The following is a 25,566-nucleotide window of genomic DNA, read 5'->3' as shown; positions in this document are numbered from 1 at the left end:
AATCTCCGGCTTTCTGGTCACCTGGGAGCTGTTTTTTGCTCTTCTACCTCATGGAACAAATCAGAGATTCACACAGACAGGGCAGTTTGCAGGATAGCTTATATATTGGTTATGCTCTCAGCTTTACAAAAGGAAGACAGAGCGTGTTCATCCAGTCAGTAGGTTTAGCCCTTTGCTTCCAACAGATTTGGTCTGGATAATCCTCCAAATAACATCACCTTTGTGTCATTTAATTTATGCATACGTATCTCCCTGTTGTCTGTTTGTTTCCAAATATCTTACGTGACAGAAGACAATGCACTGCCAGAGGCTTATGAAAACACGGAACGGAAATACAACATTTTTAGGACATATGATCTGCCTCTCAGTGAAGTGAAAGACACAACACTCTGGTCTGTTCACTCAGGCATGACACAGCTTAAGTGGCATGTCACAGCTGAAAAGCCAGCTCATGAGACGCTTCTGACTTTACAGAGGGGCATGGCATAATATGACCTTCCTAACCAGAAATATTGCAATACATCTAAAAGATACTGATGCTGGACTAGACTCTATGTAGGGTAACAACTAACAGAAACAGTATATGAGGAGTGGTTAAAATAAACAATTATTGTAGAATTAAACTGCTTTATTAACTTGAGAAGCACACATAGGGCTGGGGTAAATTGGAATAATGCTTTCTACCCATTACAGGAAAGGGCATACTTCATAGAATAGGCTGTTCTCATGGAGACTTTACCTCCCAGTAATTCACTGCGACCTTGTATATTTGAAATCCTGGCACATGTTTCTGTGCCAGAGCCAGTGTGCAATTCTGTGAATGGTGACACAAATCCAGACACGTTCTAGTCATTACTTTAAAACATCATTTTGCAAAACATTACTAATTAGATCTTAATATAGAGAATAGATTTTCCAAAGTTTTAATATAACTATTCTTGACTTTTTCTCCCTTTAACAAGACTTATCATGAACCTTCTTTAATTTTCCTTGATGTAACCATCAAACCAGAGTCACTGAAGCCCTTTCTCATAGATCCAGGTAGGAAAGGTGCTCTTCTGCTCATGCAATGAACAAGGATACTCCCTGGTGCCAGTGTTTGAAGTCAGTGGTAGACTGTCTGAACATGACTCACTGCATCTTTGCCCCAGGCACTGCTTCCATAATTTAAGCAGCTGATTTACTGAGAATTAAGTGTCAATAATAAACAGGTCAGTTCAAAAGACATTTTACTCATTTTCCTCTAATAGCAGTTTTTAATAAGTTCTACTTTGCAGCAAGACCTTTCAGCAAAGCAGAGATAAGATCATGCAGCCAGAGGGAACCCTGATATAACTGAGGCATTAAACACCTCTGCAGCAAGATGGATCAGATGGTAGCTCAATTTCCATGACACTTAGGTTGACCAAAAATGCTGAATCATGTGTTACATGATACTGCACAAAAGAAGTAAAGAATGTAAATAATCTTTTAATGACCAATTCAGCAGTGAGCATACACAAGGTATTAAAACAAAATCAATTAACTACTGCCAGTCTACTGTGTTCCTTGATATGATATCTATTGAAAAAACAATATATTCACTTATCTTTCAAGATATTAAAACACTTTAGTTATTAAATATGAATGACTAGGATCAAATATAATCTTTGCCTCACAGTCACATTGACTGACTTTATCATTTGGCATAAAAAAAATTACTTCACCTTAAAAGCAAAGAGAGGTAAGAAGTATCCTGGCCAGAAATGATGGTGAGACGGAGATATGTGTTTATTACCAGTGACCAGCCTCTGTGCTTTACCACACCTTAGTTTCAGCAACTGCTTGTCTTTAAAGTATTGGGAGTGACAAAGCAAACTATAACATTCCTGGTAGTACATTCAGATAAAGGCTCATAACAGGCTCTCCGTAAAATAAATTGAAACCAGAGGTCAAATAGAAGTTCAATCTACGTATCAGCTAGAAAATACCACTCATCTTAAACAAAAGCCATCATGCCCTGAAGTATACTAAGTAGAATACAAATACTTGTGGGAATTAAAGTAATACAAAAGTCATTCCTCATGCTTTAAAAAAGAGACAAACTTAATTCTCTGTCATCTTCAAACTCGGTCTACAATTAGATTAGAAAGCACACAAAATATAAGCTTTTGTTGGGAGAAATGTAACAAAATCAGGATGACACAAAACATTTAAACCTAAAGCAAAAAAAAAAAAAAAAAGGACATATGCAGGAAAAGTGTTTTGTTCATATAACGTGACAAAGGATGCAAACAGGAAGAAAATCTATTTCTTTCACTTGAACACTTTATCTTATATACTTAGTGCAAACATTCAGCTGTTGACAGACTCCTTTCTTTTCTGTGGTAAGTCTTTGCAATGCATCCAACCAAATGAAATTTTTCCTGAGGTTCTCTAGGCATTTATGATGTGTTTGTCAACCCAAAAGGACCACCAGCATACCGTCAGTTATGGTTTGCTCCTGAATGAACTCTGCATTACAATCTAGGATTTAATTTATGAGAAGTTGCAAAGGAATGCAGAAATGTTTTATATGACACTCAGCTTTCTTCTGAAGTTGCACATAATAACTCTGCTAATTCGCATTTATCCCATGATCACTCTTAAGCTGCTCTAGAAAGTCTGAACAGGAATAAGAGTCAGTGTGCATTATAGGTAAAACACATTCATGGAAAATAAGAATCAAGTCCCAAACATGTAATAGGAGTGCCCTTTCTCACCAAGTCAGTGTGACAAGCTGAGCCATAATGCACACAGTAGCTAAATAAGTGTCAGTGGCCTGAATCCCCCCATCACGCTTCCTTTTATTTTTAATAATAATTAAAATTATTATTATTTTTTCTTTTCATAGGGGTTTAGTTACTGAATGCAAGACACAAACTCCTCATGATTTCTAGTCAGGCTTCGGATAATTATACTTTCTGCAATCCACAATCTGCTAGTTAGCTGATAAATTATTAAGCTTTTCACAAAGGAAGAATACTTGTTACAGCCAGTAATGTAAAGTAAAAAATAATAAAAATAAAATTAAAATAAAAAAACAAACAACAAAATAAGGTAAGGATAAATGAGCCATGCAGTGAGACAAACAGAATTAACTTTCAATCCCATCAGGTTTCACATAACTTTAAAGAAGGTAAACCACATGCTGCAGAGACACAAAAGCCAATATTTTACCCTTCTGTGTATGTACATCAACAGGGGTTATGCGAAAATCACGGATAGAGTGTGAGTGACTAGTAATTTTTTTAATGACTTAACTTATTTATATTACCTTTTATATTTGATCAGTTAATATTCACACTGAGCTTTCAGAAAATATTCATGTGAGAAAGAATTACTTGTACAAGAAAGACGTGTAGAGTCAATCCCAAGCAATTACTCTCTAGTTACATTCAAAGGGCCAACCTGTGATACAAGATACTGAAATATGGAAAAAGGACAATTATATTGACATTTATTGACAACATTACTGTAAGGTACTTAACATAATATTGTATATACCACTGATAGTGAAAGATGATTGAGGCAGTTTCAGATATCTCTAAGCAGAAATAGCCTCTGTATTTCTCCTAGATATTCCACTAATTTCTGACCTCATTAACTATATTTATAGTAGCTCATCTGCACTCAAAACATTCCGTATTTGTTTAGGATTTAGTTCAAGTGAGTCTCATTGATGTAAAACAAGTGTGAGAAAAGAATCAGGCTCTTGAATTCTGTAAACAAGAATGGCACAAAGAGCTCATGCACTAATACTCTGAAAAAAAACATTAAATATAGGGATTTACTTGATTCACAGTTATTCCAAAGTAAAGCTCCTCTGATTTTAAGTGTGCTACACAGAACAGTACGACATATATGTCATTAAAAAGGCCTCAACTCAGCTAGGTTCATCCTTAATATCCCTATGCAATCCACCTGAAGTCTATTCACGTCCACGGAAATCAATACTCATTCTGGTGTCTCTTGAGGACTTTCAGACTTCTGATAGCTTGTTCAGAGATACTGCTTCTCTAAGGAAGCTGTTTTAGGTCTAGAAACTGTAACTAAAAGGCCAAATTATGGTATATTTTATTTCCCAAACAAAATCTCTTAGGTGAACAGGACATTTCTGGAGAAAAATGGATGTACTGTGACCCTACTCTGCAGAAGGTTGATTCCACTTCAAATTTATGTGCCATAATGACTCAAAATACATTTTTGTTTTAGTTTTTCTTCACTATAAATTGGTAAAATAACTTCTTCAAGCAGTTTTCACAAAATACTGGTTACACATAAAACATAATCAAATGGCTGGTCTAAAAACTCAGGTGCTACTCTGGAATTAAAGAATGACAGAATGTCACAAAACTCTTTGGTTTGAGGGCCAGGGTTAGAAATTCCCTGGGATATAGATTACACAAAATTCCTGCTCTTCCTAATTCCCAGCACTGCTTCTCATTTCATATTCCTCTGCATGTCTGAAATAGCCAAACCTCTGGAAATTTTTTGTCTTAACCCTACTTGAAAAGTTTATGAATGAGAATGCAGGCAAATGGAACCAAATCCTGCATTCCTTAGTCAAAACCTCAACTGAAATCATGGAGAGCTTTGCAGGAGTGAGAGCTAAGCAAGAATTAACATACCTAGGAGAAACTGGTGACTAAGATGAGGTGCATGGCTACGTTTGCCAAAATAAAAAACCCACATAGTAAAGAGCATCTGTGTCGCACAACAGAATTTGATCTATAATACTACTTTCTTACTATCTAACCATATCTTCCATTCCTTGCCGTGCATACCTATCATCCTTTCCTATTTATTGTCACAGATACTGTAAAATACCAGCTGTTCATGCGCTCTGACCTTGCTGTGTCTCACCTTGCTCTAAGTGAAGTCAGTGCAAGCCTTCACTGACCTCCAGAGAAGCAGGATTTGTGCTGGGATACGTAATCCAAAGTGGGACTCCCCCTTAATTCAATAAGCTTTGGATCAGACCTAGAAGGGATCTTAGCAGAATCAAGAAGGCGCAAGGCACACCCACATATCAAAACCACACCTGAGTGTTTACCTCACTTTCCTAATCTTTTACGTGAAAGAGATTAAAAAGCAATCTGTTCCTTTCAACTGCTTAGGTGCTACACAGTACTTGAACGACTACTTGAACAGTATCTGTAGGATAGCTATGTACGTTAACATGTTTTCATTTGTTTCTTCAGAAGTTAGAAAAGGATGGAGTATTTGAATTCAAGGCTTCATGGTAATATTTTCTAGTTTGGTTCCCAACTTTCCTCCACTTCCCTTCCAAGGAATCATCTCCAGATGAGCTGCTCCATGCCAACCAGATCTCACAGCTGTTCAGCTCAGCTGCCAGGAGTGGTGGAGATAAGCCCCTCATCCCTGGGAACAAGGCTGGCACCTCAGCGACATGCCCAGCTTCCTCCTGCCTGGGGCTGTGGTCCTGGGCTCACAGCCTGACACGCAATTCCCAGGACAGTGGCTGGTTGTCTTTACTCCCGCAGAGGAAAGAAGATGGTTCTGCCTCCTGTTTTGGGACGAATTAGCAATTTACCACATAATGAAACAAAAGATGAGAAATCTGAAAACGATGTTATCCAAACACTTCAGATAAGAATCTTGCCACGGAGCCTCACACAGCCTGTGATGGCTCCAGACTGAGAGTACATCTGACTGACTCCAGCATATCTTGTTTTACATGCAGCTCTGCTTGTTTGCTTATGTTCCAGAAGTCTGAATGTGCTGCGACAGTTTTTCCTCTCCTTTATGCTATGCAACCGTGTCATTCAGCCAAGTTTCTACAGCCTTCCTTAGGATGCCATGGGTGTAACTGACTATAATTTTGGCTCATATATATATTTACAGACTGAGTATCGCTAAAAAGAGAAACTGAATGCATATAATATGGTGACTTCCAGCTGCTAGAATCACAGGAATCACATGAAATGGCATTAACTAAGACAGAAGGTGATTGAAATAATGCAAACCAGCTATCCATTGCTACATGTACACAAGTACAATGTGAAACTCCCGGTAGCAAGGAAATGTAGAATGTTAACATTCAATCAAACCAGGAGATGAGGGGAAAGGGAAATGAAAAAGTAAACAATACACGTTTAAACATCTTGGGAAATGAAAGAAACAACAACCTTCATTTGCAAAACCTGCAGAGAAATCTAGCAGTTTAACTGTCCTATGTTTCTTCATTTATCTACCAAGCCAAAGAGTGATTAAATGCTAATCAGCCATAGGCAAAGAACCGTAGAATCAGGATTTTAGTTTTGCCCCATTCATCTGTTCCGTCTTGCTGTGCTGACTCCTAACTTAAAGTATTCTTAGGAAAACACTAACTAAACAAGCATCTCAAGCCCTGTAAGCAATAGCCTTCTTCTCTACGTTAAAAAGAAAACAAGAAAAGGTTCTACAAGCACACAATCCATTTCCCCTTCCCCTGAGCCTGCCTGTTAGGCATGGTGTGAGACGTAGCTGAGGCAGTGCCCACGGCAGGCCACGTCCCAGTTCAGGCACGATGTGTCCTGCCCTTGTAGCTCCACCAGGAGCCTGTCTCCTGCTCACCATCGTGTGCCAGGAAGCCAGATCCAGCTGCTGCTGCCTCATTTTTCATGCTTGCAGACATCCGGGAGGAGATAAGGTCTGTTACAGGTCACATTGGGAGTGTTTTAAACAGTGAGGGACTGAGAAGCTGGTCCCTGACTCCTGCAAGCCGTGTAGCAGCTGTGTCACAAAAATGCTGGGGAGGGGGGGCTGATGGAGGCTAACTTGTACCAGGGGATCACAGAGTGCAACATGGCCTCCCTGAACCTTTTCTGGCACACCTAATGCCCATCTGCTTCCCCTCTGCTCCTTCTCCTGGAGAGGAACATATGGCCCAGAATATGAATCTCCAAAGCAGAAAATGTATTCTTATCATTTCGTAAAATATTCTAACACTTTTTTTTTCTTTTTTCTTTTTTTTTTTTTTTAAGTAGCAAGAAATTGCTATTACAAGAGAAAGTCCTTGACAGGATGTGGGTTTTTGTCCATTCCACCATCATATTTTAATATTTACCTTAGTACAATGGGGTTGCATCAAATAACAAATTAATGACAGAAGAAAATAAAACCACAGTTAAGCTTAACATGGACATATACATACTGAACATTTTCACTCTGACTGATCCAAACTGGAGACAGTTTTCCTCATATTAAATAGTACCTAATGTCACAAAAATAACAATGAAGTTCCTCAAGAAGCAAGACAATTTTTCTCTTAAACTGTAGCACCAAAATCTCACCCTAAGTGTGTGCACTCATGTAAAGGGAAATTTTCCACGATATCACTGAGACTTTCATCAGTTCACCTGTTTAAAGACAGCAGAACAGGATTTCTTTCATGTGAATGCTTCCTTACCTCTATCTGAATATCTATATTATATATAATATGCATATGATATGCATATACATATATTTGTATATACACATAGATGTGCATACATACATATATATGTGTATATACATGCTTCAATGCTTTAATACTTTCATACAGAACACTAATTCTTGACCACAAAGCACAGTATAAGAGAGAACATACTGCAACCCTTGCCCAATATAAAACCATGACAGACAGCGGCTGTTGACACTATTCTTTGACTATCACTTATCACTCTTTATGAGTCCGTGATATCACATCTGTGCAATGCCTGTAATAGAACAGGTATCAACACTGTAACAAATAAATGAGGGCTTAATAGAACATGTTTCTCATAACCAAATGCATTTCTAACAAAAAAGTAAGTAGTGTTCTCTAGATGCATTTTTGTCAAAGAGTTTAAGGTGAAGTCCATTAACAATCACACATATGTTTCTGTTTATATACAACAAATGTAAAGCGTAGCACTTATCTAAAATCTACTGAAATCAATGGGATTCCTTTCTTCTGATTTCAGTGGTTTTAGAACAGATTATGTATATTTGTTTCATGATATGTAGATGTTTAGATTCTTCTTTTCTCTAAATATTTTAGTGAAAAATATTGATTCATGCATGTCAGGTACATGGGTCAGGACATTTTCTCCTGCTTGTGAATTAAACACAGTATTTATCTTACCTTTGCTGCCACAGATGAGTTGGGTTTCTCCAGCAAGTCCCAGAGTTTCTTCCTCTTCTCTGGGCAGCATGTATTATCAAACTCTTCCCCTTCTCTTTCTCGCATTGTCTCTGCCTCTCTCCTCAGCTCTTCATTCATCTGCTCTTTCTTTTGGTGGTATCTTGCCTGGCAGCAAGATTCTAAATATATCTCATCAATCCCCCAATAATCAAGCTCCTGTCCAAAAGAAAGAGCACACATTTCTTCCATCATATGTAGTTTCCCTGTCCTGTAGAAATTCAAAATGGAAGTGAAAGCCCCTGGGTGTCGATCAAAAAAGTATTCATTTTCATTTAAGTTATAGTCATCACATACTTCGAGCAGAGATTCATGAGTATTACAGTCTCTGAGCTTTCCTAATCGTGTCCTTGGAAGTCTGTCCAAAGTCCTCCACAGCACTTCATGGTTGAGCCCACCAACATTTATTTTAACTCTCCGCGAGCAGGCTTTGCTCCTAATGATCTCCACTGGTTCTGGCGGGAGAGAAAGTGTAGACCTTGAAGACTTTTTGTTGATCCCTGGTGGAGCCTTCTCAGCCATTTTAAAAAAGGTGCAGTTGTAATGCCAAAGTCTTTAGGAGGATGAGCTTGAAGACTACAAATATTTGGGTAGAGTACTTTTCAGATAGACCAACCCATTCCTGAAGCTGAAAAAGACAAAAAATTAGAATATTGCAATGCAGAATATAATCCCCAAATGCTCACTCTCTCTTATTCCACACTTTCTTATGCAGATGAAAATATAATGATGGTAATTTGCTCTTTCTGCAGTAAGACTCTTTTGTGGTAGTATAAGGACCACTGGAACAACTGGTATGGGTAAGAGAACTATGTTTAAGCAAAAGCAAAAAAAAAAACACACTAGAATTTCTACATTCATGAAAATCAAATGTGAAAGTTTATAAGGAGAACTTGTTTTGTTTTATCAGTTTCTGATATAGCCATGTCACCTAAATCTGATTATTTAACTATTAATTTGTGAGGCAAGCTAATAGAAAGATTGTAGGAATATGCATAAGGAAAAAGTGAAATGGGGGCTACCTTCCCTTTTACTGAAAATGTCAAAATTGGCAGATACATTCTGCAACTGAATGAAACAATTAGCACATATAAAAATCTCCTGTGAAACCAAACTGCAACCCTCACCCTACCATTCCAAATATCAACTTACTGTATTATTTCATGACAAAATATTACACACCAAACCATACAATTGTCATCCTAACAAGTCAAATTTTCTGCTATCAGACACTGCTGATTTCTAGACCAATTAATCAAGAGAATCGTAACTCTTCTGAACCCACTGAACAGTAATAGAGGTTATATAGGCAAGGAAGTTCAACTGTATCCTGGGCTGCATCACAAAAATTGTGGCCAGCAGACCGAGGGAGGTGATTCTCCCCCTTTGCACTTCTCTCATGAGACCCCACCTGGAGTGCTGCGTTCAGCTCTGGGGCCCCCACCACAAGAAGGACATGCACCTATTAGAGAAAGTCCGGAGAAGGGCCATGAGGATGATCAGAGGGCTGGAGCACCTCTCCTATGAAAACAGGCTGAGGGAGTTGGTGTTGTTCAGCCTGGAGAAGAGAAGTCTCTGGGGAGACCTTACAGCAGCCTTCCAGTATCTAAAGGCGGCCTACAGGAAAGCGGGGGAGGGACTCTGTGTCAGGTGCTGTAGTGATAGGACAAGGGGGAAACAAGCACTGGAACAGGTTACCCACAGAATCTGTGGATGCCCCATCCCTGGAGGTGTTCAAGGCCAGGCTGGATGGGGCTTTGAGCAACCTGCTCTAGTGGGAGGTGTCCCTGCCCATGGCAGGGGGGTTGGAAGTAGATGGTCTTTCAGGTCCCTTCCAACCCAAGCCATTCTGTGACTCTATGATTCTATGACTGTATGCCATCCCCCAACTCATCAGAAAGGCTCTTTGTCCCACCTATTAAGCCACTGCAGGGACATGACTTCATGACAGCAGTCAGCAATCTCAGTTTTAGTAAAGTTTAAGTTCATCCCCATTCATTGTGCACAATGTTGCAACGAACTCAAGTGCATCTGTTCACCACCAAGCTTTGAATATCTGTATGAAACAGGAAGAAAACCCACCCACCACTTCTACTATGGCTTGTTATCTTACACAGTGCTTAAATACTAACCTATCAATAGTATCATGCCCCCAAAAGAATATTAAGAATGCTTTGATAGGCTTCTTTTACAAAGTAGGAAAGTCCTCAGTAATTTCCATGAGTTGATGTCTCCTCCTCCCCTTCTCAGCAAATCAACAATTCAACAGTCTGCTCCTTCTTTTGAAGAGAAATAACTGCAGCGTTAAAAAAGCATTTGATGTGAACAAGAATTTGATCCTCCTTGCAGAGTAAGCAAGAAGGTTGTGATGAGAGGGATTGTTACCTATAAATATACCAGGGGTAAACACCAGAGAGGGAGAAGACTATTTTTACTAAAGGACCATGATGGCACAAGAACAAATGGATAAAAACTTACCATGAAAGGAAGATGGAAATCTGAAAGGGAATTAGAAGGTCACAAAGATCGGATCCTCACTAGAGAAATGAGAATCTAGAATAATCCTCTACCAAAAGTACCGAGCAAAAATCAAAGAATTATTTCAATGTCATATCTGACATTGTCAGATTTGTTGTATACTTATGATGAGGTTGACTATGTTCCTAGTATAAAATTAAAAACACTAGACCTTATTACATCTAAACTTTAAAAGGTTTTCTCCACCAGCAGATAAACTAATAGTAAGGCTCGGCCCCATATGATATAGGTATTAACAGACTTCCATGTCCAAAACCATCAGGGAAAAGGAAAGTTCCCTATAAAATTACCCATCAGATGTAATATTTACATTCATAGATTTTCTATTTCTTTTGAGTACATAACACACTGCCTTGTTAACCCCCATACTGGGGACAGCCCAAAACACCTCCCTGTTCTCAGTTTCAATGTCAAGGTGAACCTACTTCAGACAAGGGCCAAAAGATTCTGCCTCTTCACATTCTGCCTCTATCCATGCACTGTAAATCTCTCTCCAGATCACCCAATGCACCTCTCTGCCTATTTACATAAGGGTTTAAGCCTGTAACATTTACTTTCATTCATTAAAAAGATAATCTGATAACTTCACTTGCAAAGATAAATGTCATATCAAAACCAAAGCGCTGACATCGGTAGGTTTACATAACATATATTCCTTTCTGTTGTGTGGTGCTTTGTATGTTGTTCTGTTTTGTTTTGTTTTTATTGTCTTCCCCTGAGGCTCATTTTTCCTCTATTACCCTTCTTTGCTTTGCCTTAGATGAAAGGGGAAGATGCAGGAGGTGGAGGGTACTTCTGAGCTGCAGCAAAGGTAGCTCCAAGAACCAAGTACCATGGGGCCTGCTGTCACTGTACCAAAAGAGTACAGCATGAATTAGCACCATAACCCAAGCCCACTCAGAATCAAAACACAACAACTGCTCTTCTGCACCACAGTAGATGGGGAGACTCGGGTCTTTGCAAGGTCTCTTCACTTGAGCATCTCCTAGTGGTCTGTGATGGTTTATATGTCTTCTGACATACAGACCGTCACGTTACTAAGCAATTGTAAGAGGATATTTCTCCACAAAGGAAATACTTACATTTTTTTAATGAAAAATCTTTTCAGACTTTAATGCATGATGATGTTTCTCCTTTAAAAGATGTCTTACATAACAAAACAAAAGAATTTAAGAAATTCATAGAGAAGTTCTGTCACTCTCCATGAAATCAGTCAAGTCTTCAGGCAATTTCTGCACAGCATCACTCATTTATTCACTATTGAATCTCTGGGATTTATTCTCTTTTCTTATTAATATATGTTTTTCAGTATTAACAATACAGAGTAAAACAGTAGAAATCAAGTGGTTGATCTGATTAGTCTTACGTTAACCATACCCTCATTTGCTTTTCTGATTGCAAAAACTAAAGATATGCAAGACTAAGCATTGTTTTAGCTTTTATGCAGTGTAGTTACCACACAGATTTGTTAAACAATGCAAAATTATAGTGTCACCGATACTGGTCTACAGCTGATAAAACATTTTCTGATTTGACAGTATAATTATTGGCTGCATCTCCCTACTTGAGGAACTGTGGCTTTTCTAAAAAGCTTTAACACTCCTGGTTAACTGTGGTCATACCGAAGTCAGCTGTGAAACACCATTCAGTTACTGGTTAGAAGACTGGATCCAAGGTGCTATGTATGTACCAAGGTATATACCAGCAATCACAACATGCAGCACTTTGAAAAAAATCAATAATAATAATAATAATAATAAATTCTCAAATTAAAAATCTTGAAAAGTAAAAGCTCTTTTTGCCTTTCTACAGAGCTCCTTTCATTGAAATATATACAAGCCTTGGACTACATAACTTTTAAGAAAATCCTTTTAGTCTGCTTCCTAAGTCTCTTTCTTCACATATTTTATTTACTGCAGATAATTTTTTAAAATGTCTTCCTGTGCAGCTTTTTTCCCCAAACCTGGACTACAGAGTGTCTCTAACTGTGTCTTTAACAAAAATATAATCAAAAGCCTCTACTTCAACTACATGACACATTTAAGTTTATAATCTACTTTATGAATTTCACATAAAAACACCAGATCTTTCATTATAACAAAATTATGCAATCAAGGTTATCTTTACAATTCATTAAATAGCTATTCTGGCTTTTAGCTACTGTTACTAACTTTTCAGACACTGCAATTTTTCTCCTGAGAAGGTTTAAAATATTTTGGGGTTAAGTTTATTGCCTCAACCTTCTGGTTGTGTGCAGATCCACCATACACTTTTTCCACCCTAGGAAAGTGAAAAACACTACTAGTCCTCCGCAGATGATGCCAGCCTGCTGCTTACCAGTGCTGCACAGCCATCAGTAGAGGACATGAATTATAACCACAAATATATACTAAGAACAAAGCACAATAAAAAGGAGTTTCCTTCCTTGCCAAAATGAAATGACTTTGCAGGAAAATACCAATAACACTGAATAAAACTCTTCCAATTCAAAGTCAATTATTTGCATTAAATAAAAGTGAAAAGTGCAAGGACTACTACTCAAAAACCTATAGAAAGCCAGAATGAAGGTTAAGTTTCTTCCTCCACACCATATGCATGCAGATTTTAATGGTGTGATTTCCCCACCACCAATTCGTTCTGCATTATATGAATGGGTAATTATTTACCATTTCTTTTTATCTTTCTCATTCAGAATTTGGCCTTTGATGTTATTTAGCATGCAAACCCAACACTATATGCAAAATGATGAATTTCCCCTAGGGAGTTCTCACTGTCCTACCTGAGTGCTTCCAGGGTACTTGAGAGTTTACCATCTTAATATCACTATCAGGTTATTATTACCCTTACTTTATGAGGGAGAAATGCAGGATGCATGAAGTATCCAATAATTTGGCTGCTCAAATGTGCCAGTTGCTTTTTTTCAGAGTCTTTAGTATTTTTATCACATTTGATGGGTGCATCCACATGAGCAGATAAAACCCTCCAGCAGAGGAACTCAGTTGCCTGTGCCGTTACATTGCTAGGACACTGCCTGGCACAACACAGTCAGGACTCTCCCAAATAATTTGCAAGGATGGCTGGAGAGTCAGCGTGCTTGAAGGTCTGCTCCCAGTAAGTGATTTGCATGCAGCCATCTGCTTTGGAGCCTACATGAGTTTAACCGCACGGACACAGGTCACGATGCCAGCTGGCCTGAGCAGCACTGGGACCCATCTACCAACTAGCCAAGCTGCACCCCACATGAGCAAGAACTTGCTCCAAAGAGATTCACATCCAGGCAGCGGAGTGCAGTGTCTCTGGAAACATAGCCTGGCCCCCAGCACAAGGAAATTAAAAAATTGTTAATACTTCTGAAAAGTTTTGTATAATTGAGATGTCAGGTAAAGCTGGTGTCCAGTTCCTTAGCCATAAGCTTCCCACATCACAGCTATCACATTTCTGTTCTTTGTTTCAAAATATGAAGAGCTGCAATTTCTCAATGGTGAGCTGAAGGATTTTTATTAATAGTTTTATCTTAACTTCAGTCTCCAAAAAAATGGGTGAGATCATAGCTAAAACTCTGAAGAAAAAAACAAACAAAAAAAAACACTCAAATGAGGTGCTCATTATTTTAATTTCCCACCCTGATAGGAGTCACATCTCAAACAGTTAAGAATTGGTAAGCTGAAAGCATAGAAGTCCACCTGGTCTAGTGGGAGGTGTCCCTGCCCATGGCAAGGGGGTTGGAAGTAAATGATCTTTAAGGTCCCTTCCAACCCAAACCATTCTGTGATTCTATGAAACATGTCAAAGAGACAGTAATCCTAAGCATCGTATGTATTTCTCTGAAGACACACATCCACATGCATGAATGGATGCATGCATGCACAGCAGGGAAGTTGAGCTTTGATTGTTCAAACTACCACTGACAGCTGTGTCTACACTTAGATTCAAGTCCTCAGAGACAAGGAAATGAAGGGGGAAAGACAGCCTCAGCCCATCTCCCTCATGACTGAGCTTCTCTGCAAACAATGTCTGGCTCGTGCCAGACCATGACCATGGCCAGGGCCATGGCAGAGGCTGTAAAAGAGCAGGGCTGTTTCCTGAGCTAAGTCAAAATTGGAGCTGTAGCCTTATGGGCTTTGTTATGGACAGATCGGACTGTGGAAGGTAAGATTTTACTTTGAGAATAAATCCTGCAAAACCAGCTCTGTGTTGTTACTATGGCTAACTGGTCTAAGATGATGATTATTTCTATTTCATAACAGACCTCACAGACGATCTACTTTTGGTATCTAAAAAATTAAATATTGGCTGTATGAAGTCTGAGAGATCTACAGGAAACATTCAAAAAAGATGAGGCCTTTTATAGATGAACTTTTCAAACCAATGAAATCAGTCTGTCTGCTAGCTCCCTGTTCTCACCATCTTGAGCACAGAAGTGTCTTTTAGATGGATGAGCTGAACTTAACCAAGGAGCATAATGCTCAGGGGCTTTATATATTCCTTAAGAACCTTGTATAAGAAAAGCCAGACAGAAATAGGTAAGGAGACAGAAGACAGGAAAAGGAGAAAAGGAGGTAGAGTATGTTTGTAAAATCTTGCAGTCACAGAAGCTTGGTAGTTTTGGTTTTTCTGATTTTTTAAATACCATAATATCACTATTAATTACTTACTGTAATTGTCCTCCAGTAAAGCGTTGTCCTCCAGTAAAGCGTTGTAGGTGGGCCCTAGCCTCCGCTAAGGGTGATGTGGACAAGTTTAAACCAAAAGGCTGAACACCCTCGACAGCACTCAGTGTAAATTTACCTCAAGATTCTTACAGGATTTGGGCCTCGAGTGTCCCTTTTTGAGTAGTACCTCATAGAAGAGCTGAAGCTGAGAGCTGGATTTGAAGCACCATTCTCAAGAGGGTGGTGAATGACTTGGCAACCTATCATCCCACTTCGGATGCCTGTACAGCCAACACAGACAAGAAGTTATGATGAGCAAAGCAGGCAATCTCAGTATGTCCCTAACCCCTTAGGCTGCTATTCAAATCCCCTGAGCTTTTAGACACCCTATCAGTGATGAAAGGATGTTATCTCAACTACAATATACCACATGGACCAAATGCGTATACATGCATTCAGCACTAACAGACCTCATCTTTTCATTGATTTTTGGCTTTGGGCTTATATTTCTACTGCATTAAAAATGCTCATGAAGGTAGTGCACAGGAATTCCAGTGCCCTCCTTGTGTTTTGGGGCACCTGATATACTCTATAACGTCTTCTCAGTCTGTCCAAGTGCTGAATTAAGATCATCACCAGCCTTTATTCCAGGCTAACTCTGCTTCTTTGTCTTTCTGTATCAGCAACACTCTGCCGTTTGTTCTCCTGACAAGTGTGGCTATATGATCCTCGAAAACAATGCTGGTGCGTTCCTGCTCAGTTTACAAAAACGGCTGCATTTTCATCACAGCCCAGGTTGAAGCATCTTGTTTAGGATGTGGTTGTCTGTGGTGCCTGCACTTCACTATTGGTGTTTACAGCTGGTTGCTAAGTACTGAGTTGCTGCTTTTGCCAAAGGTACCGTCTTTCACTACATATTTAGCCTTCCCTGGAAATTTTAGAGCAGATGAGCTGTCACAGCGAAGTACAAGGCCGAATGGCAGATCATTTTCTTTAATTTTAAACAACCAGATATTACAGAAATGTGATTATGTAAGATCCTCATTTCAGGGCTAAATCAGACTGTATATTTATATCCTGGCTAGCACTCTGGATCCGTAGTTTTGATCACTGCTTCCATACAGTTCTTTAAGGATGTACAAATACTATATGCAGGATATAGTAACAATATTAAATACATTAATATTAATAAACCAGAACTTTGAATTGCAACTTATCTAATAGTTGATTTTTTTTTTTCATTATATTGCAGTGCACTACAATGATGGAGGAGATTTTTAACATGTCCATTGTTCTTTCGGGAGGCACTGTTGCAACCAGTTGACCTAAAACAACTGGTTTTAGGGCTACTCTAAGCAAGTTATCTTATACCACCCTTCAGTCTTCCATTGCTCCCTACCAATAATAGTGCTGAAAGCACTGAAGAACTTCACAGGTGTCTTTTTGTTCTCCTGACCAAAAGCTTTCACAATGCGGTACTGAACTATGATTCTGGGTTTCTAGGCAGGAAAATATTATACTGTAGACAATATTACACTATATATACGGAGAATGATGTTTGAGATAAATGTGGTAAACTGAGAAGCATCAGATTTTAACCCTTTTTGAATGAAACTGCTTCCAAAACTATAGCCATGGCATTTTATTCAGAATTCTACTACAATGTTTACATTTTCTAATAAACATGCAACCCCACCATCCCATCTACAATTAAGGAAAGCATGGTCATATGTGGCTTCTTTGGAAGTGAAAACATTTGGGTTCAATTTCTGCCTCTGGAAAAATTTCACGTTGAGTCATTTATAAGTGGACAGTTCCCTAATTCAATCAAGCAAAATGGTAGGCCTAGACTTACTTAGACAACAGATAGGGAGAGATACATCCAAATTTTCACTTAGAGGTGGGCATATTTACTCAAGAGATGCTTGTCTCAATCCAGACCCAACAGGAGTACGGCCTACAGTCTTACTTCTGGTGCTTCACAGAAGCACTGAAGCTGGAAAAAAATGATTCAAGGCTTGGATTTTTGGGTGACTCAATTCTGACAAGTGCCTTTGTACACAGCTGGAAATGTCCCCAAGGTCATAGCATCAGCAAGTCTTCACAAAAAGCTTTTATCATTAAAAATTAAGATATATGTCAGCATAGGCTTGATTTGGGAGAGTCCAACCCTTCAACATTTTGATGTCTTAACTTATGGAATGCCTCAAAACAAACCCAAGCTAGTCAACCAAAGTTGTCACAAGAGGCCTGTGACAACCTGTCACCTTATTTTGCCATGTGCTCATCTGGAAAGCAGAAAACTTTGATTCCTGACCTTATCTAAGGGGGTTTGGTTCCGCTTACTGCACAAAGGTAGAGTTGCATTAGAGATCAAGTAAGGGAGTGCCATTCTTAGGAACTTCTGTTTAACACTGTAGAGACATTACACTGCATTTTCATAATGATTTTTAGTCTTATCATGAGTGGAAACAACATAAGTTTTGTAAAGCATAATGTCAAGCTTAAGGGCAGCAGATACCAGAAGTATGGATATTTTGACCCTCAAATTGACCTAAGAATGGAAAAAAGTGAGCACTCACTATCATTCATGACCCCATGCAACAATGCTAATTGCTGTAATCTTGAAATTAAGAGACAAGAAGAATTTTTTTTTTATAAAATTGCCACAAAAATATTTTATTTACCTTTCTCAATCCAAAATGTATTTTTTTTTTTTAAAAAGCCACAGCATCCTCCTAAAGAATGTGCTTGATCAGAGCCATTAGTTCAGGTTTCTAATATTAGACATGCAGGACCCAAATTCAAAGAAGAGTGTGGGAACCTCTAGGGCAGGATTAACACAGACAGAAGGAAAAACTCTTAACGCCCATCCACCCTCAGTGCACAGTCAGGATCAAAAGGGAGACAACTCTCCTTGACGTTCTGTGTCTGGAAGCCTCCTCTTACAAACCCAGCTCTTCAGAAGACCAGAACAAGGTCCAGTCTATAAAATGCTCCTGGAGATGGTGGCAACAACCCATTCATGTAATTGCCTGATTGTTAAATATTTACTCAGGGACTATGTTAGTCCCTGGGGAGTCAGCCCTGTGGTTCATACTTTATAGCCTACTGCTGCTACCACGAAGACCCAAAATGGCTGCATGGATGGAGACCACTCCCCTGTTCCTACTGTGTAAGAATGAAGCAGAGCAGGTTAGAAGGGGATCAACCATCAATCTGTAGCTGTGGGCTATGTGCAATTCTCTGGCTCAAGGAAATCTCAGATTATCAGAGGCGAAACATTTGTTTGCATCATGTTTACCTAAGAAAGGCCTAAAAGCTCATCTTCCCACTTCTGAGTGAGTAACCTACTCACTGACCATCTTTGCTTCTGCTAGGTGATCAGAGCAGCCAAACATTCCCACCCCTTCTTTTCTTCAAGGGGAGCAGAAGATTCTGAGTTCTGCTAGAGCTACTTTAATGAAATGAAAAAATAGGGACTGAAGTGACTAACTGTATGTAGCTAGACTTGTCCTAAATAAAAATTCAAGCAGAAGGCCTACCCACAATGAAGGTGCTTGCTCTATGTCAGCAATAATGAGAGTGGAAAAAGCATGAGATGGAAACATTCTAGAAGGCAAGACCTTCTAGATGGCACTACTGTCAAGGCAGATCAACTTTGTATGCTATTAATCTCAGTAACCGCTGGATGAGCACGTACAACAGTGTCATTCATAGCTTTGTTATTTCAAGGCTAATTAGTCCAGTTCACTGTTTTGAGTCTGCTTAAATACATTAGTGGGATTTTTCCAGCTGCTGCGGCCTGCCAACACTTTCTGCTCAAACTGTCCCAGGATCTTTCTGATATATTCAAATTCACACTGAACGTATGGCTGTAAATTTTGGTAGGATTATTCAGTCACCTGAGAATACATCCAGTTGAAATGAGATCATCAGCCTTGCAGGTAAACCAAAAAATTGCACTTTAATAGAGCAGAAGACACAACTGAAACCTCTGTGAAAAGCAGCATTGTGGCCTCATTTTGAGTTGTTGAGCTTGGTTATTATTTTTATCTTCATTTACTTAAAATACAGCTACTTTTCTAAAAGTTAACAATTGATGAGATACTGTGAAAAACTGTTTTATGAGCTGCCTCAAGATGTCTTATTAATGTTCTGAGGTAAATGTATTCTGTATTTGGACTGTACTGCCGTAATTGATTTCTCTTTCTTAACTTGTTAGGCAATCAGGGAGAGAAGCTCATCTCCAGTGTCAAAGAAGATTATGTTTGAGAGCTTTGTTCAGTTAATTATCAGCACAGCTTTGCCTTCACTTCCTCGTTACATTGTTATACCTAAAGAGCTGATGTTCATTTCCTAACTAGGTAAAACCCGAATATGATGGCAGCATGAAGAATATCCTGCCATAGCAAGCGTGACCTCCCAGGCCGGCGGAGAGGATTCTCCTGCATCACACGCCAGTGCTGTGACAACAGGGATGTTTGGCCCCTCTGTCTGGACTCAGACCACATCTGCCCTTGTGAAATTTCTCAATATACCGTGGTCCTACTGTTGAGGTACTATGAGAGGTAAATTGGTAGATTGCCATTGTTCCTTGTAAAGATGGCAGTTGCTGCTTATCACAGACTACTCCTAGATACTTGGAGCATTATGCATTATGCCAGCATTACATATATTATTTATTATCTAATAGATTGTTGGTTCTGACTCTCTTGCTGCTGCCAGCAGTGATGCTACTAACTACTCTTTATAGTCATCCGGAGGAGGAATAGGGCCATATAGAAGCTAGATATTTAAGTCAGAGCTGATCTGCCATTATAGCTAAATATAGATTTCCTGCATTAGAAACAAATAAATTAAAAACCTCACAGATTTTAGTGGCCTAAGACTTTTCCATTACTGCTTTCTTACTGCTCATGTGGTCACCATAATTCATGAACAAGAGCATTCAAAACAGTATTCATTATTTACTGATCGTGCAGCTAACGTCCTCATAATTTCAGTGCTAGTGAAAAAGTAGCAATGCAATTGCTCAGCTTACTGCAGCCCTCAAGCCTGGGAAGAAATGATGTATTGTACAATAAACAAGTGAACTCTAACTTCGTGAAAATGTCGGTGTGTGAGTTGCACTGAAGTTTTTGTATGTACTGTAACATACATCACGAAGGCTTAAAAACAGAACAGTCTTTGCTGTCCTTCCACCTTTAATGGAGAATACAGACAGCTTTAAGCTTAATATATTTTAAATATCTTGACTGATACATATTATAGTTAAATCTTTAATTTACTGACTTGTAAAGCTAACTGGGATGGTCTTTATACCTACAGCTACCAAAGAAAAGAAACTTCCAAACTCTGTTAAATAATAATAAAAAAAAAAGTTCCTCAGCTTCTCTGTTCACCTTTTTATATATAATCATATTATTTCATATATTTACATTTTACTTAGATTTAATTTGAGCATCACTAAGCAGTCTATTTATTAGAGCTTTTGATAATATCCAAAAATGTATTCCCCGGAAGAAAACTAAAAATAATGAAATTCTTTCCAAATCCTTTCTATGTAGACAGAGAATTAATAGGTAAAGAAACATAGAATGCTATGAGGCTGCACAAAAATCTACATTTATGATAGGAAAAAATCCAGCCTATAATGTCCCACGGAATTTATTTTCACAGTATCCCACAGAGCACTGTTGTATGTCTTAGAGATCTCTGTAATTAAAAATTATAAAATTTATTTTCATTAACAGTCAAAATTTTGGTTAGGAAGTAGACACTCATTTCTACCTGCTAAAATTGAGTTAAAACCATATGTCCCAAAGATTTATTATAAAATCAAAGAAATTAAATACTCAGTGTTACTACCTCAACAATAATCACAAGAGGAAGATGTTAGTTACTTCTGAGAAATCAAAAATATTTTCTCATAAGTTGCTCATATCCCGATAAGAATAGAAACAGCACAATTCTCCCAAAGTGAAAAACAGACTATTTTTATTGTGCATCCAACTTCATCTTACCCAGACAGCTATTAGGTTAAAAACCTTACTCCCAAAAATGAAAAAAATCCCCCTTCGTAATAATATAGAAAAAGGAAAAGTCCTTGTAGAGGAGGTCATTATTTAACTCCAAGGGCTGCTAGCATACTGTTGCTGGGTCAGAAGGAATTATGCAATAGCATGATGAGTTAATAGAAATGACCCCAGAAAATGCATTAAAACAAAACATCATTTTTAGAATGTGTGTGTGTCTAGCCAGCTGAAGCCAAATTGGAGTGGCTCACAACTTTAAGCATTTCCCTTTCTGGCTCCCAGCTTTCCCTCCTGGGTTCTGCCTGTGAAGAGCAGCAGGTCCACGCTCTGAGCAGCAAACACCTCCAGAGGGGTCTGCAGAGGGGTCCCAGCCACGGTCCGCTTTACCGGACCCCTCATGTCTCGTTCACCAAGACCCCTTTCCCCTAAACCATGCAGACTGGCGACCAGACAGCCCCTCCCCAGTGTGCTGTTTATGTAAGAACAACACGCGGAGTAAAACACCGACTGAAATGTCCTCCAGCAGGTAGCTTTAAATATAGCGGTGCCTTGGAAAGTACCTGCACATGTACTGACGTGAAGCTCAGGGAAGTCACATAAGATCAAGATTTTCCTCTAAAAGTCACAGTAGCAAGCTGTTTGGCAAAATCCCAAATGCTGGCAAGAAAGCTATTGCGAATCTCTACTCCTCGCCTTGCCTTGAATGGCAAGCCAGAATTTGCCAATTAACTTGCACTTAGAAAAAAAGGCTGAGCATGAATAAATAAATACATATGATGTGGCATTGTTACGGCAACAGTACATTTCATAATGCTGAAGCCAGTGGAAATGCTAAGAATGAAGCATGCTACTCCAAATATCACTTCTCCCTCATCTTCAACTGAGGATGTTTTCATTTTCACTCTCTGCATATGTTTGAATGAGGCCAACCTGCTGAGCCCCAGTGACAGCATCCAGCTGAGAGAGAAGGAGGCTACAGCAATTTGAACACTGTTGCGGGAGCTGCATGTGGAAGCATCATAAGAAATAAAAGGCAGCTGCAAGTTTCCGTAAGGCTGGGCTAGGAGACTGTTTATCAGTTCTTGTTTGAATGAAAAAGACAGCGGCATTAAGAACCTGCAACAAACTTTTTTTTTGTGTGTGTGTGTGCACTGAAACTCATCCCCCTGGCAAAGATTTCCAGAGCTTTTACAGTACATCTTAGGTGATCACAGAGCAAAACAGATCTCATGAGCAGCGTGTGCTGACTGACCCTGCTACCCTGAAAGCTTCTAGTCAAACTCTCTGGCAGGAGGTTCACACCCCAAGCTTGGTAGGACATTGAGGTTTCAGACTTTGCCCAGCCTCTAAGGCTCAGTGCTAGCTCTGCACTAACTTGGATACAACTTGCTAGCAGAGCAAGCTTGAAGGCTTATTGTTTTTAAAGCTAAACCTCACCAGACACGGCTTTTCCTACTCCTGAGCCTGTCCAGCCTCGCTGCTACTCTTCCTCTTCTAGACCAGCCCTGGCAGCTCTTCAGGGCTACAGGATGGAGTCGCTGAAATCTTTCTCTTAAGTGTCCTTTTAGTAGCCAGGTCTGCTTGCCTATGGATTTGCTAAGGAATGTTGCTTCCACCTGATGCTACTGACACTTCCCTTTTTATACAAACATTTGAAAAGTGACACTTTTGGCAGGGAGTCTAGAGATGGTCCTCTCTGCGATGAACTAAAATGTCCAAGAAACTGCAAATATACCACTTATTTATATCTTAATCATTATGTAACTTGAATGAAGTCCAAGACCGACTATAAATATGGTCTGTACATAGGGTATAAACAACGGTCTACCTTCACACAGGCACTGAAATACAGATAGGATGTACTGAATGGTTTGTACAAACCATGCAGTGAACATGCCCATTTCTACAGACGCTTGAGTTTTTAAAGCCAGGGGAATGACAGCATGCTACATAGCTACAGAGAGAATTTATGCCAGTATATTTCAGGCTAGCACAATGCTACAGTTCTTTCAGCTTTGGTAGTGGGGATTTTTTCAGTCGCTGGGTACACGGGGTAATTCAAATGACAGTTATCTACCGAGCCGCTCAGGGTTTATATCATCAGGTTCCCCCAGCGCTATTAGAGCATCGGAAACAAATGATGAGCCTTTATCTTTAAAGCTCACCCACGGCAGAAGGTAGAATACTACGAAATGTCACCCCCCCCCCCCCCCCACCCCCTTTTAGCAGCTCCGAAGGAACAAAAACACAAGCCACGGTTTCCGAAGCTCTCCGGCGTGAGGGCTACACGGTTCTCCCTCACACTGATCCAAGCAGCCGGGGAGAAAAACGCGTTCCTGAGCCTGCCTGCTGCCCACTGAAGACCCCGGGGCCGGGGTCGGGGTCGGGGCCGGGGCTGGGACCACCCCATCGCTCCGGGGGCTCCCCGGGGCTCCCCGACGGCCCGGGCACCGCATCCCTCCGGGGGCCAGCCGGCAGCTCTCGCCTCCCTCGCAACTCGCATCAGTGCGGGAGGCGTGGATGACTCGGTGTCTCCAAAAAAAAAAAATAAAATTATAATGATAATAATGATGAAAAATAAAATCAAAATAAACCCAACCCGCATCCCTCGGCGGGAGGAAGGAGAGATGCCCCGCCGCTTACCTTGCTCCGCTGGCGCCCGGGGCACCGCCGGGGGCTGGAGGAGGGATTCCCCGGCGCTGGCAGGGGCTGCTCGGGCTTCCCCGGGCAGTGCGCGGCCGCCAAAGCCCCGGCGAGAGGTTTGTGCCGGTCGCTCCTTCCCGGGGAGGGCTTTGCTCTACATTCCCGGCTCCACATCACCGCCCCCCCCGGCACGGAGAGGGCTGGGGGTGGAAAAACCGCGGCAAAGGCATCTCCCTGCTTCCCCCCCCCCCCCCCCCCCCTCCGGAGCTGACAAGCCACCGACCGAGCGGCGCGGCGAGCGGCTGGGCTGGCGGGCGGGGATGGGGGGGCCGGCAGGGAAGCGCTGGTGGAGCCGGGGGGGCGGAGGGGAGGCGGAGGGGGGGGGATAAAAGCCGAGCCCGCGCTGCCCTCGCCCCGCTGTAATCCCCGGCTGCATGCGAGCTGCCGCCGCGGCCGCCCGGGTCTGCGGCTGTGCGCGGCGGCGGCGCTGGGAAGGGCTGGGGGGGCCGGGGGGGCACGGCCGATCCCGGCCGGGGCAGGCGGGGAGACCCCCGGGCCCCCCCTCCCCGCCTGCCCCCACCCGCGCAGGATGCGCACACCCCCGCGCCGCGCTCCCGTGCCCGGCCCAGGGTGGGGAAGGGGGAGCGCGCACACGCCCCCCCCCCCCCCCGCCCCAACTCCCCCCTTTTAACCCCCAGGCGGGTTGTGCGCACACATTGCACGACCCCCGGCAGGGGATGCACACGCACACAGGCTCACGCTACTCCCCCCGCAGCAGAAACACCCCCCCCCACACACACCCCCCAGCACTGAGCCCCCTCTCCCTGCACGCACACCCACGCCGCCATCCCACCCACGGGGGATGCCCCACGGGGGGCACTGACGCCCCCCCCCGGCTGGCCACCAGCCGCCCGGCCTCGCTGTTGGGGTGAGGGGGTCCTGCCAGGGGCTGAGCCCCCCGGGTGCAGCCTGCAGACCCTCGGTCAGGACCCCTCGCAGAGCCGGGGGTCGCTTTCAGCACCGCGGCTTTGATGGGGCAGCTGCCTGCCATCAAGGCTCCTGTTCTCCCACCGCCTCGCCTGCCTTCCCATAGGGTTTAATAGTTCTTCTTTATTGCTTTTTAATGGGAAGTCCTTTATCATTCCCGATAATGTGAGGAAGTCTGTCTCCCTCATTCATTGCTACCCCTCTATATTTTAGGGATGGGATTAGAAAGCTGCTCTCCTTTTCAAGCTCTCCTCTCTTCCCTGGGTTTCATAACAGTTCCTATGTCACTTTGCCCTCTGCACTGTGTTGCTCAGGCTTCATCCCTTCCTGTAGCTCTGAGGTCCTGCCCTTGGTGTTGCACATTTCTCTGCTGGGATGAAGGCTTTTACAGAGCTTCTCAGGTTCCGTTTTCTTTTATTTATTTATATATTTTTTTAAGTCAAAGACCTCCTAAATCTTTTGAAAACCCTCCAAGAAACAGATTGGGCAGTATTGCCACCATAATTTCAATTAAAACCAACTA

The 25,566-nt window shown here is 41.2% G+C and overlaps 1 protein-coding gene across 4 annotated transcripts in view; it reads right to left on the bottom strand.

Moving 5' to 3' along the window:
• KCNB2 (potassium voltage-gated channel subfamily B member 2) overlaps positions 1 to 24,571 on the bottom strand; it is a 198,269-nt gene extending 173,698 nt beyond the window's left edge. Inside the window, exons 1-3 of one of the 4 annotated variants that reach the window (XM_080579860.1) lie at positions 24,057 to 24,571; positions 15,512 to 15,656; positions 8,129 to 8,813 (exon numbers count right to left, since the gene is read on the bottom strand). In XM_080579860.1, coding sequence (XP_080435986.1) covers positions 8,129 to 8,707 — 579 coding nt within the window. In that variant the 5' untranslated portion in view covers positions 8,708 to 8,813; positions 15,512 to 15,656; positions 24,057 to 24,571. Of the gene's footprint in view, positions 1 to 8,128; positions 8,814 to 15,378; positions 15,484 to 15,511; positions 15,657 to 24,056 lie in introns of those variants that run through there. The other 3 variants (XM_080579861.1, XM_080579859.1, XM_080579862.1) reach the window with 3 other exon arrangements.
• Between the last annotated feature and the right edge of the window lie 995 nt (positions 24,572 to 25,566).

Source organism: Anser brachyrhynchus (genome assembly GCF_964034855.1).
Source record: "Anser brachyrhynchus genome assembly, chromosome: 2".
Classification (NCBI taxonomy): domain Eukaryota; kingdom Metazoa; phylum Chordata; class Aves; order Anseriformes; family Anatidae; genus Anser; species Anser brachyrhynchus.
The sequence above is the reverse complement of the archived record's forward strand: the minus strand, read 5'-3'. Positions and strand labels throughout refer to the sequence as shown.